The sequence below is a fragment of the Halichoeres trimaculatus genome, unplaced genomic scaffold (genome assembly GCF_033239565.1).
Source record: "Halichoeres trimaculatus isolate MK-OKI-2021-1 unplaced genomic scaffold, fHalTri1.1 fHalTri1_scaffold_20, whole genome shotgun sequence".
Lineage (NCBI taxonomy): Eukaryota > Metazoa > Chordata > Actinopteri > Labriformes > Labridae > Halichoeres > Halichoeres trimaculatus.
Genome location: NW_027437198.1, coordinates 3945525 through 3957989, shown reverse-complemented (window position 1 = coordinate 3957989; position 12465 = coordinate 3945525). Strand labels below are relative to the sequence as shown.

At 39.5% G+C, this 12465-nt stretch overlaps 1 protein-coding gene across 2 annotated transcripts in view; it reads left to right on the top strand.

Annotated features, from left to right (window-relative positions):
* cacng1b (calcium channel, voltage-dependent, gamma subunit 1b) overlaps positions 1-11756 on the top strand; it is a 49425-nt gene extending 37669 nt beyond the window's left edge. The window contains exons 3-5 of one of the 2 annotated variants that reach the window (XM_074696882.1): positions 6183-6320; positions 9908-10146; positions 10257-11756. In XM_074696882.1, the coding sequence (XP_074552983.1) occupies positions 6183-6320; positions 9908-10140 (371 nt within the window). In that variant the 3' untranslated portion in view covers positions 10141-10146; positions 10257-11756. Of the gene's footprint in view, positions 1-6182; positions 6321-9907; positions 10147-10236 lie in introns of both variants that reach the window. The other variant, XM_074696881.1, reaches the window with a different exon arrangement.
* Positions 11757-12465: the final 709 nt, after the last annotated feature.

Sequence of the window (12465 nt, the reverse complement as noted above, 5' to 3'; positions counted from 1 at the left end):
CAGGATTTTGTTGTTTAAACTTGTGTATGAGAATATTCAATGATTTCGTCTTCTACAAAAATCTGTTTGAATTGAAAAGTGTTGCTTCTGATGTTGAATATTGATGTGATTAAAATGCAATTAATTACGATTAATTAATTACAAGTGGCATAATTAATTTGATTAATTTTTTTAATCAAGTCCCACCACTAGTTTCTGTGTATCGTCCTTTACATCATCCAACAAAAATGGCTTCTTTCTTGAAAAAATCTTGCCGACCTTAATTTTTCGTAGGCTATTGCCATTTTCAAGAAATACACTTCCAGATGCATACATTAACATATGATTAAAAAAGGGGACCATTTTGAAAGATGGCAGCCATCTTGAATTTTTAACTGCCCAATGTAATTTTTCTATAGAATGGCCCTTAGAGAGTATTTGTGCCAAATTTAATGCTTGCATTTTTTTCCCCATTTATCTGCTGGTCTTACAACTCATATTTATATAGGAATACACTGAGGTACGGGTTCAACATCAATTTCAGCCAAAGTTTGGTCTGTAGGGAGACAACCAGCCACTGGCAAATGGTGATCTATGCACTTGATTGATATTTTATTGGTCATTTGTACCAAGCTAGTTTTCCTCACTGCCGCTACAGAAAAGATTCATCCTGCACTCTTTAAACAGTCAAATGTATTACTCATCAAAACAGCTCGGCAGGTGGCTGTCAGGCACTTTTCCTGAAATCTGTGAGAGCAGTTCAGAAATCAAAAATTACCAAAGAAGAACAAACAAATCTTCTTGCTGATGATCTTGTAGTGCATAAAGAGGCACAACACTGATATTAATCTGTTTCATAATTGACTTAAAACTCCTTACATGGCAACACCTTTCCTAATTTAAATATGAAGTAAACAAAATTAAGTTTATTTTTCTATGAAGTTTATTTAACAACAGAACAATTAATGAGAAGCTGATATGAACAGGGACAGTAAACTGAAATAAAGGACTGGGTGTGATATCAAAGCATAAATGCTAATTAGACTGATTAAAACTTGAGTAAGACACCAGCGTTTTCCCCGTATGATAAATGACTTCTCTTTAAGGCCCTGAAGGTGATTTTCGACATGTTGACTGATTCAATTCCGTTGAAACATCAAAGCACAAGCACAGATGAACAGTCTTTAAACAGACGCAGAGTGAGTGCATGTTAATTTACACCTTTACACTCTCCAGTCAGGGTGCTAAAATGAAAAAAGAAAAAAAAAACCTGTGCAGATAATTTCTACCTCAGGTTGTGGATTAGAGAGAAAGCTACATTATTTTTATCTTTAACAGTTAGAAGGAGGTAGTAGGTGAAGATTTAATCATCCTGTTATGAGACTGAAGCATCTTATCTGTCAGGCGTGGCGTCACAAGTGGTTAGGATAAACTGTGGTTATTTCTGAAGTAGGATTTATTTAATGGCTTAACGATTCATGTCTCAATCTTAATCCTAGATCTAGTCTGAATGCTAGGTATTGCTAAATAATCCTATTTCTACACTGCGTACCTATGGAGGGATTATTTGTTTATGAACAGCGGTGGATGTGCATGCATTTTGACTGCAGAAGCACTGCAGCCAAACCAAAAAGAGCATACAGTCTGAGACCCAGTTCATAATAAATGAACCAGAAAACTACGTCCAGAGAATTGCACCATATCAGAAGATTAATGGTTGTGTATTTCAAGATTACTGATTAAAAGTTTCATAATATAAAGTAGTTTTACTTTGAACATAAAATCTGTTTCTGTTAATCATAATAGATGTTGACTAATTATTTACTCTCCATAGTAAGTCTTAGTAGTAGACTAAATAGTGATCATAACCTTGGCTCAAAACCAACTTTCTCGTGAAATGCAGAAAGTAAAACCTGGATTTTGATAATCAGCAGTTAATTTTGCTTAATTATGATCAAACCTGGTTAACTGAGGTTGGATAGAGAAGACACATTTAATAATACAGCCACAGACCCCACTGGCGTTTCATTGTAAAGTGTGACTGTATCATAACTGAACGTAGTCTCCCAGACATCACTCGTCTGTTTCTGAAACAGATTTTTGAGAGAAAAAGGCTGGCCCAGCCAAATTGGAATTGGGCAGGCTTTGAGTGTTTACACTAACAGCTATAGGGCACTCGTCAGTCATGTGAGCTGAGCTATCCCTCTGATTGGGCAAACTCATGATCTCAGTACCCTCTAAAGCAGTGGTTCTCAAAGTGGGGCCTCAGGACCCCTGGAGTTCATGAATGATAGCTTGGGGGTCCGTGAAACAATTTTTTATTTTTTTTTGTAATAGTCAGCTGTATGAGTGAAAAAAGCATGTAAACAAAACTGGGATCTTTTGGACCAATAAAATCAGCTATTTTTTCAATACTCCCGTTGAATACAGTTTTGTGCCATGGGATCAATTCTGATATGATCGTGATGTGTCTTTCACTTCATAGTGGCAACAATAGGAAAAAAAAAAAACACAACAACACAAAAAAAACTAAAATAAACAACAACAGCAACAACAACAACAACAACATAAAACCTTGGAGCCAAAATTTTCTCAAAGTTGACAAAATAAATTTCTTGGAAAGTATAAATTTAATGTAATTCTATCATTGCAAAGTCCTATTAGACATTATTAATACTATGCTAATCCATGTTACATTAATGAGAGCTTGGAAAAATGTCACACCTTAAAGGAGTCCATGGTCTAAAAAAGTTTGAGGACCCCTGCTTAAAACCACTGAGTTATATATAAAAACAACGGTAGCACTTTAGATTACAGCCCGCGTCTTACAGTGTAGTTTCCCGTCTCTTACAGTGTAGTTTCGTCAACTGTAGGGGTAACTCTCACACATGTACCTTGACATTTTGCGGTACCTATCGGGTAGTTACGCTCTCGTCTTACAGTGTAAGTCCTGGAGTCTTACAGTGTAGTTTCGTCAACTGTAGGGGTAACTCTCACACAAGTACCTTGACATTTTGCGGTACCTATCGGGTAGTTACGCTCTCGTCTTACGGTGTAGTTTCCCGTCTCTTACAGTGTAGTTTCGTCAACTGTAGGGGTAACTCTCACACATGTACCTTGACATTTTGCGGTACCTATCGGGTAGTTATGCTCGCGTCTTACAGTGTAGTTTCCCGTGTCTTACCATGAACTTGTCAAAACAGTGTAATTTTCCTGGGCATATGCGTTTGCTGTTAATGTGCCACTTCCTCTTAACAATCAGTATGGTGAATAAAGTAGACCAATGATGAACCTAAACACTGTAATGTATTGATGAGTATGTGTTTCACACAATAATGATAAGGCTTGCAGATGTAAAAAAAAAAAACTTTATTTTTTCAAACACACAGAGACCCCACATAGTAATTCACCTTTTAAGTAACCCAGCCATTAAGTAAACACTTGCCACTGCTAACTGTCTACCTGTCCAGTACTTCCACTGCGACAACCCACTACTTTACCTGTAACTACTGGTCAACAACTGGAACCGGGCTGGATTATAAAGTGCACACTTGTTGGCTTGACTTACTGTGTAACTACCCACTACTTTACCTGTAACTACTGGTCAACAACTGGAACCGGGCTGGATTTTAAAGTGCACACTTGTTGGCTTTACTTACTGTGTAACTACCCACTACTTTACCTGTAACTACTGGTCAACAACTGGAACCGGGCTGGATTATAAAGTGCACACTTGTTGGCTTGACTTACTGTGTAACTACCCACTACTTTACCTGTAACTACTGGTCAACAACTGGAACCGGGCTGGATTTTAAAGTGCACACTTGTTGGCTTTACTTACTGTGTAACTACCCACTACTTTACCTGTAACTACTGGTCAACAACTGGAACCGGGCTGGATTTTAAAGTGCACACTTGTTGGCTTGACTTACTGTGTAACTACCCACTACTTTACCTGTAACTACTGGTCAACAACTGGAACCGGGCTGGATTTTAAAGTGCACACTTGTTGGCTTTACTTACTGTGTAACTACCCACTACTTTACCTGTAACTACTGGTCAACAACTGGAACCGGGCTGGATTTTAAAGTGCACACTTGTTGGCTTTACTTACTGTGTAACTACCCACTACTTTACTGTAACTACTGGTCAACATCTGGAACCGGGCTGGATTATAAAGTGCACACATGTTGGCTTGACTTACTGTGTAACTACCCACTACTTTACTGTAACTACTGGTCAACAACTGGAACCGGGCTGGATTATAAAGTGCACACTTGTTGGCTTTACTTACTGTGTAACTACCCACTACTTTACCTGTAACTACTGGTCAACAACTGGAACCGGGCTGGATTTTAAAGTGCACACTTGTTGGCTGTACTTAATGTTCAACTACCCTCTACTAGTGTGCATTTTATAATCTAGTCCAGTTCCAGGTGTTGACCAGTAGTTACAGGTAAAGTGCTGGGTTGTTGCAGTGGAACTGTTGAAGCTACTGACATCTGTGTTTCTATGATGAATAATGCTTGGACACTTTATCCACACAGATACTCCGGTCAGAGAGTAAAGGCAGATACACAGTCCACAGTTCAGTCTTTTATGTATCCTTTAAGAAACAGCATTACAGCAACGGCCGGATGCATGGAGATTGAATGAACGAAGAGGATGAATAATGTGTGTGACATCAACGTCCAACAGCCACTTATCAGTAGTGCATCTCAACAGGGTTGGCAGTGTATGGTATCTGAAACAATAAATAACAGAAGGTGAATCAAAGACAGTGTCTACCAGACGTTAATGATGCGCCCACTAGCTATTTAGCATTAGCAGTGCAACGTAAGGGAAACAAGAGCCAAAATTCCTGCCACATAAACAAACAAACTAAATGTTTATTCCCCTCTGAACACTCCTTAAAGATAACGTGTAAGCTATTAAAGTACTTACTTCCTCAAGAATGCATCACTGATAACTTATAAGATGTTTTGAAGATGCTTTTAAACAATCGCGGAATCTCCGTTCGGGATATACAACTTTGAGGACCCCAGGCTGCCCGCATAAAGGCATGAACGCAAATACGCAAAATCCTAAGGACCCCGGTCTGCCCTCTAAGTTGCCTGAATGAAATTATATACAAAATGCTTGCAACACATCAACGAAGAACAGAGGCAATTTATAACAGAAAATACTGGATAGTTAGCCAGTAAGCAAAGGCAAGTGTGATCTTAATGGATCAGTAACTTAAAAGGAGAATTACAATGTGGGGTCTCTGTGTGTATAAAAAAATAAAGATATTTTATACGTCTGAATATCATTATTATGTGAAACCCATACTCATCAATACATTACAGCTTTTAACTTTATCATTGGTCTACATAATCTTTATCCATGCTGATTCTTAAGAGGAAGTGATACATCAAGGTTTGCATAGTTAGAGCATATGTCCAGGAAAATTACACTGTTTTGATAAGTTCATGGTAAGACACGGGAAACTACACTGTAAGACTCCAGGACTTACACTGTAAGACGCGAGCATAACTACCCGATAGGTACCGCAAAATGTCAAGGTACATGTGTGAGAGTTACCCCTACAGTTGAGGAAACTACACTGTAAGAGACGGGAAACTACACTGTAAGACGAGAGCGTAACTACCCGATAGGTACCGCAAAATGTCAAGGTACATGTGTGAGAGTTACCCCTACAGTTGACAAAACTACACTGTAAGAGACGGGAAACTACACTGTAAGACGCGGGCTGTAATCTAAAGTGCTACCAAAACAACTCTACACTGTGTGTGCTTTTAGTGAAATTAGTGATTCAGGCAGGATATGTATTTGTAGTAGGCTGTAAGTAGGTTTATTTCTGCTGTGAACTGTCTATGAACTCCAAAATACCAGTTGGTCTGGAGCAGTTAATACTTGACAGACAAGAGCCCTGATGTATGGTTTATGACAACTGACTTCAGACCAGCCAGACATTTTTATGCTGCTGACAGGTTAAATTTATTGTTTACTGAACGATTACTCATTTGAATGAATGGTAAATGCTGCTTCCTTTGCCAAAATGTGTGTGCATCTCCATGATGACGTAGTCTGGAAATAGGTCTACAGGATAAGGATATATGTACAGAAAAACTGTACAAAGCATGGACATGTTTCCCTCTCACTCTTAATCCTGACGTTGTTAATCTCTTCTCTCTTCCCAGAGTATAATATCTCAGCAGCTGCCATCGCCATCTTCTCCCTGTTCTTCATGATCCTGGGCACGCTCTGTGTCATCTTCTCCTTCGGGAAAGGCCGAGACTACCTGCTCCGGCCTGCGGGGATGTTCTTCGCCTTTGCAGGTCAGACGTGTGGGATGTTGTGAATCATGGGTCAGGGTTTAGTTGGCACTCAGCATCAGTATGGCACTTTAGCTAATGTAGCTAAAATAAAAATAAAAATCCCTCAACATTTCAGTCAACTGCAGTGCTCTGACATTTCCCACATGGGAAAAAGGCATGAGACACTGGGTTAAAGTTCAAATTATGTTTAGGTTGACGGACCAACAAAGGTCATATTCTTCTCGACTGTCAGAGATAGCATACAGATCCAGTCTGGCTGAAGGCAAACATCCAAATGTGCAGAAGTCAGAGACCGAACAGTGGAGAGCAAACTGTGTGAAAGTTACTTGGAAAATGATGTGGAGGGCAAACAAAGAGGATTATGAATGAAGGTTAACGAGGTAATTAGGTGCAGGTGTGTAGTGAGGGCAGGTGTTCGTAATCAAGGTACCAGGGCAGGATGTCGTACAGCGGAGAGAAGTAAGAACTATTCTATTACGACATTAGAGGAAATGAAGGTATTCAATTATGATCAAGAAACAAAACAATGAAAAGTGATTTGTTTTCATTTCTTCCTTTTTGGAATGAAAGAAAAAAGAATAAAGAAAAGTGGTTCATTTTTTGATCTCTCATTTGTTAATATGGATCAAAAAATGGAAGTTGAATTACGGGCCCCAGGCAAATTCTGATTTATTATTTAATTTGTCTGATTATTGTGTCGACAGAGTAGCTTCTCTGTCATGAAGAGCTTAGATGAAGCCAGTTTAATGGTAGTTACACCTTAAAGATCAAAATGATATCAGACCAACATGTTTCTTAATGTCTTTCCAGCATGATACGAACTCAATGAAAATAAGGTATTGAAGCTCTACACAGTCGGTATGAATTTTATTGGAATTTTTTAAACTATTAAGCAAAAGAAAAAAAAATCCAGAAGCCCACGGCACTACATGTCAACTTGGAGTCTCATCTCCTAAAGGTGTGCGCACTTACATGATTGGCTGGACAAAAACATGCCCAACCCAAGCCCCACTTCCCCCAAATTAAAATCATCTCTAAAGATCATGACGACTTTTTAGTCGTCATATTGTCATCCTTTATAGTTACTCATTTGGCTCCTTTGAATTAAAAATTTAGCTGTCCATCCTCATGCATGCAACTATAGCTTCATCCACGCCTTCTTGACAGAGAAGCTACTCCTCAACAACTTCTAGGTCAGGATGATCAGACAGATTAAATAATGAAATCAAAATCAGCCTGTGCCCTGTAACTCAGCTTTCCTTAAGCCGGGCATACACTGTACGACTGTCGGCTCGTTTTGAGCTGATTTGCCAGTCGTGCAACTATTTTTTGGGATCGGGACGAATTTCAGCTCAATCGTGTGTCGTGCTTCGTGTAGTAAACGTGGGGTAACGACAAGAGATTGATGTCTCACGACGTGAGACGTGATCGCAAGAAATTCAAGCTTGTTTGAAATCCTGGTCGCTCCTCGTGAAGGTATCGCACAGTAGAGGCTGTGCTACGAGCCGACTTGCCTCAACCTCTTACACAGAGCATGCGCAATGCACAGATGAAGAAGGAAGGAGTGTAAAAAGTTATGTGTAGGTAGTATTGGTCTAAAGTGGTAAGTAGCTGTCACTGCTTACCTCCAGTTCCCGCTGAAGAATTAACAGACAGTACTGCTCATGTCTGCCCAACCAGTTTTTTACCCATATACGTTTTCTTCTTCTTTTTTTTGTGGTCGTCTCTGCGCACAGAATGGCACAAATTGCCAAGGCAACGTGTTTATTTTTGTCGCGCATCTTCCATTTGCGTCTCCCACATTTGCGTTTTCTTCTTCTCCTGCCTATATTTGACGTTGCTGTCAAAACACCACAGAAGAAGAATGATACGGAGTCCGACGTGTGGTATATGGACGTATTGTGTGAGCAGTGAAGTCGTATCCAGGTGTGTATTTAGTGGTTTGGGGGCCCAAGGCAAACCCAGTCAATGGGGCCCTCCATGTCCTTGTAACTCATCTTCCTCAGAGCTAGACTGGCCTTCCCTGGATCCACTGTCTCTTTCTGAGAATCAAGGCATGAGACAGTGCTAATCTTGTACATGGTAACTTAACGCAACTAAATGCACTTCCTCAAGTTCTGTACTTTAGTTTGATTTTGAAAAAAGTGAATACATAATTTAGTCCACTTTGTCCTGGATTTGAAATCTTTTATGGTCTATTGACAGCTTATTTGTCCCACAGTGGGGAATTTACAGAGTAACAGTAACAAACAAGAAAGTATGAAGTGAAAAACATTACAATAGGTCAATATTGAAAAAAATAATTTAGTAAAGAGAAAATATGTAAATATCAAGCACAACATAAAACTGGAAAAAAATCTACTGAAAGAGGGGATATTTACAGTTACCATACTTTTTGGTACTATTATTTTAAAGTTAATGTATTTTTATTTGACCCCCTGTCCAGTGAGTTATGTATCCAAAAAATAGATTTTGTACAATAATGTTCATCACCAACTCAAAAAGTTTGATTTTGAGAAAATTATCCTGTTTCCTGGGCTAGATAAAGTCCTTAAAATCCTAAAAGTCTTATATGTTTATCTCAGATCTCAGAGCAACATTGTTTTTATTTCTGACTTGGTTGAAAATAAGAAAAAAAATGGGGAAAAAAAAGTGTTTTTTACCACTTTCTTCCTGAATCAAATTTTCAGATGTGTTGTAACATGGAATAGCCCATTGAATAAGAAGGGAGGGGGAGTACCCAAAACAATCATTAAAGATTAAGCCTTTTGATGTATTTTGAAGCATGTGAAGTAAGATTTAGAAAAAAGAAATGCTTTCAATTGAAAACTGCCTGTGTTTGCCTAATTGTAGCTACGCCCCTGGTCGCATCAGAGCATCTGGTCATGTAGTGTGAGAACATGATTCATGGGCTGCGAACTTTTGAAATTTGCGATCTGGTCGTGCAGTTTGAGATGGGGCTGTGTCAAAGTGTATGTCCGGTTTTAATTTGATCTACATTCACCAACAGCATATTGAAAAACAAACTAGGGACATGATAAGCATGGTTCAACCCTAAAGTCCAGTTCGTTTGGCAAGTGTGGGATGAGATTGTGCTTCGTGTAAACAGATGCCTCATGATGTGCCATGTGTGTGTGTGTGTGTGTGTGGTACCTGCTCAGGTCTGTTTTACATTGGAGTAGTGTGACTGCTGGCCGTACTCTGTAGAAATGATACACAAATTAACAACCACCCATAACACTTTGTTTCATGCTCTGCAGTTAAATCTAGAGAACACCAAAATGAGAATGGGTTTAAATTAGATTCAAAAAAGAAAACACAAGCTCTATGAGTTAATTTTCTTGCATTCTGCTCCTTAAGTTTTACTTTCACACACTCAATAAGATGTCATCTTCAAACAAAACATAATCAGTTGAAGTATTATGTCTTCTTGTTTTGATTTTCCTTCTTGCTTCACGTTTCCTGTCACTGACTCAAAGTGAAACTAACACACATCCTTTCAGTGTAAACACCATGAAACTGTTATATCAACACAATCACCTCCACCCAAGTGAAGCATCTGCTTTTCTTTCTGTTTTGGCACGCAGGCCTTTGCATCATCATTTCTGTGGAGGTAATGCGCCAGTCTGTGAAACGCATGATCGACAGCGACGAGACCATCTGGATCGAGTACTACTACTCCTGGTCCTTTACCTGCGCCTGCGCCGCCTTCACCCTCCTCATCCTCAGTGGTGCCGCCCTGCTCCTCATCTCCATGCCTCACATGCCGCGTAACCCCTGGGAGACCTGCATGGACGCAGAGCCGGACACCTTAGATTAGACACAGGTGAAGAAATTATAGAATCCAAGTGTTTGTTTTTTTTTTGTTGTTGTTTTTTTTTCATCTTTAACCCTTTAATGACTTACCCTCTCCCAGGTGTTTCCCAAATGCTGAAGTTTGAAGTCTGAAGAAAAGTATAAAAGTGGCCACAGAGAGACTTGTCATGGATTCAGAGCTGCAGGAAAACAAAGGAAATTCACATTATCTGAATATGATAAGGCAAGGTTTCCTCTTTGTTGGTGTGTTTAAGAGCTGAGGGACACCAGAGTAATATTCAACATTCATCTACAAAAAAAAAGTAAATTCTTCCAAACAGGCGTTTGTAAAATCACATGATCTCTGCGTCGAGCTATTTTTGTGTCATGCTAGCTGCTTGAAGCAAAATCTAATCTGCTCGCAAAACTACAACTTTAATTGATGTTTATGAACCAAATTTTTTCCTGATTATTAATCCACCAGGGAATAACTCCTAATTGAAAAGGTTAAAAAGATAATTTTGTCTTTATTTGAAATGTGGAGTCAAAAAAAATGCACTTAAACCTTTATCATCTGGTTATCTTCTGCTTGTTGCTGCAACTTTGACAAGACTTTCATCCAGAGCTTTTTTGTATTCTATGTTAAGGCATTCTGATTTTTGTTTTGAATATTTATTTTTCAGACACTCTATGTAAACACACAAAAAACTTTTTTTTCTTTTCTTTTTTTAAAATTTGAACTTCTTTTAAAGGTGCAGTGTGTAGAAGTTGGCAGCATTTGGTCACAGAGAAACATTGGAATTGAGAAAAAAATGTTTATTTATGTTTGTGAAGTATCTTGAAATAAGTGAACAATAATTACCATAACATGTTTGTTTTCTTTTTATTAAGTGAGAACATATCTTTTTATATTGACATTAATGCAGGCCCTGGGGCCTGTACTACAAAGCTGGATTAGCTCTTAGAGAGATAACTTCCAGGATAAGTTTCGGGTTTTCCGTACAACGAATGTGGATCTCTCTTTATCCAGAAACGTTGCCCCGGTAACTGATGCTGAACGCCAAACCAGGTCTGGAGCAGGTTAAGTTCCAGGATAAGAGTTCACGGGGTGTGACAAAGCGCCCGCTGACCAATCGGTTCTCTAGGGCGGGCATGAAAGACCACTCAGTCACCGATTTGCTCAGCCGGAGTGAAGTCCTCCGGCACGGGACCGCCCCCTGTCTTTTTGGCCCAACATTTTTTCTTATGGGCTGTGAACAAACAATATCTTACTGATCATCATAACTGAGACATCATCAGGGAAAAGTAGAAATGTGTGCAAATGGAATCTTTCATACTGACCACTTTGAAGGATGTTTTTATATTTATTTTTTATTTGCTCCCACGTCCTTTTTTCCCCACTGCTATTGCATCTGCAATACAAACTGCCTATAATGAGCGTTTTCCTTGGGATTTGTAGGAAAGTGGACTCTTTCTAATTATGAGGTCGGATATGATGCTGATCACACACACACTGACTGACAACATGAATGAATAGGGACCTAACTGCCCGTGTCGTCACATGATGAGATAGGTCTATTAATATCAGCATTTTGGAAATTCACGCATTCACAGAGTCGGCGATTTTTTTTGCCAGCAATCCCTCCAGCCCCAGTCGTGTTGCTCCTGGCCTGGATAATACTGTGGTACTCCTTGTATTTTTGCAGGATTATTTGCTGCTCCTCTGCCGTAAAGCAGGCTGCTCTCCGGGGCCGCTTACCACACCCACGCACAGATCCCAGCCGGATTCACTTATCGAGTTGATAACGCGCTTCGTAGTACAGCAGATCTGGATGACGGCGATCCGGTGAAGTTCAGCGAGTTGTAACAGAGTTATCCTGGATGACTTAATCCAGCTTCATAGTACAGGCCCCTGTTCACAGGGCAGGCATAATGAATGGCCCTATTTGTGTACAGCAGATTTTGGGGAACAGGAATCGGTTTTCAATATGAGCGTTGTCGTCGGTCCTGAACTCTACCAGAAAGTCAGACAGAGAAGAAGAGAGGGGGTTGTTGTTGTTGTTGTTGCTGAAGAAGAAGAAGGAGAAGTAGAGCGAGTATATTTTTGTTGTTTTGCATGAAAGAATTCTTATTGAGAGTATCTCAAACATGCATCACATGAGTGTAAATCATCAGATTTTGCTCCAAAAAGATCAGGAAGAAATGAAGAGAAACTGGGACAGACAGCGACTAAAAGGAGAGTAAACATGGGTGTAGAGTTTCCAAGCTGGGAGTCATCAATGAAAAAGTTTGGTCTGAAGGACGATGCTGAAGTTGGCTGTTTTCTGCTCCACAGGTAAAGGTGACACGT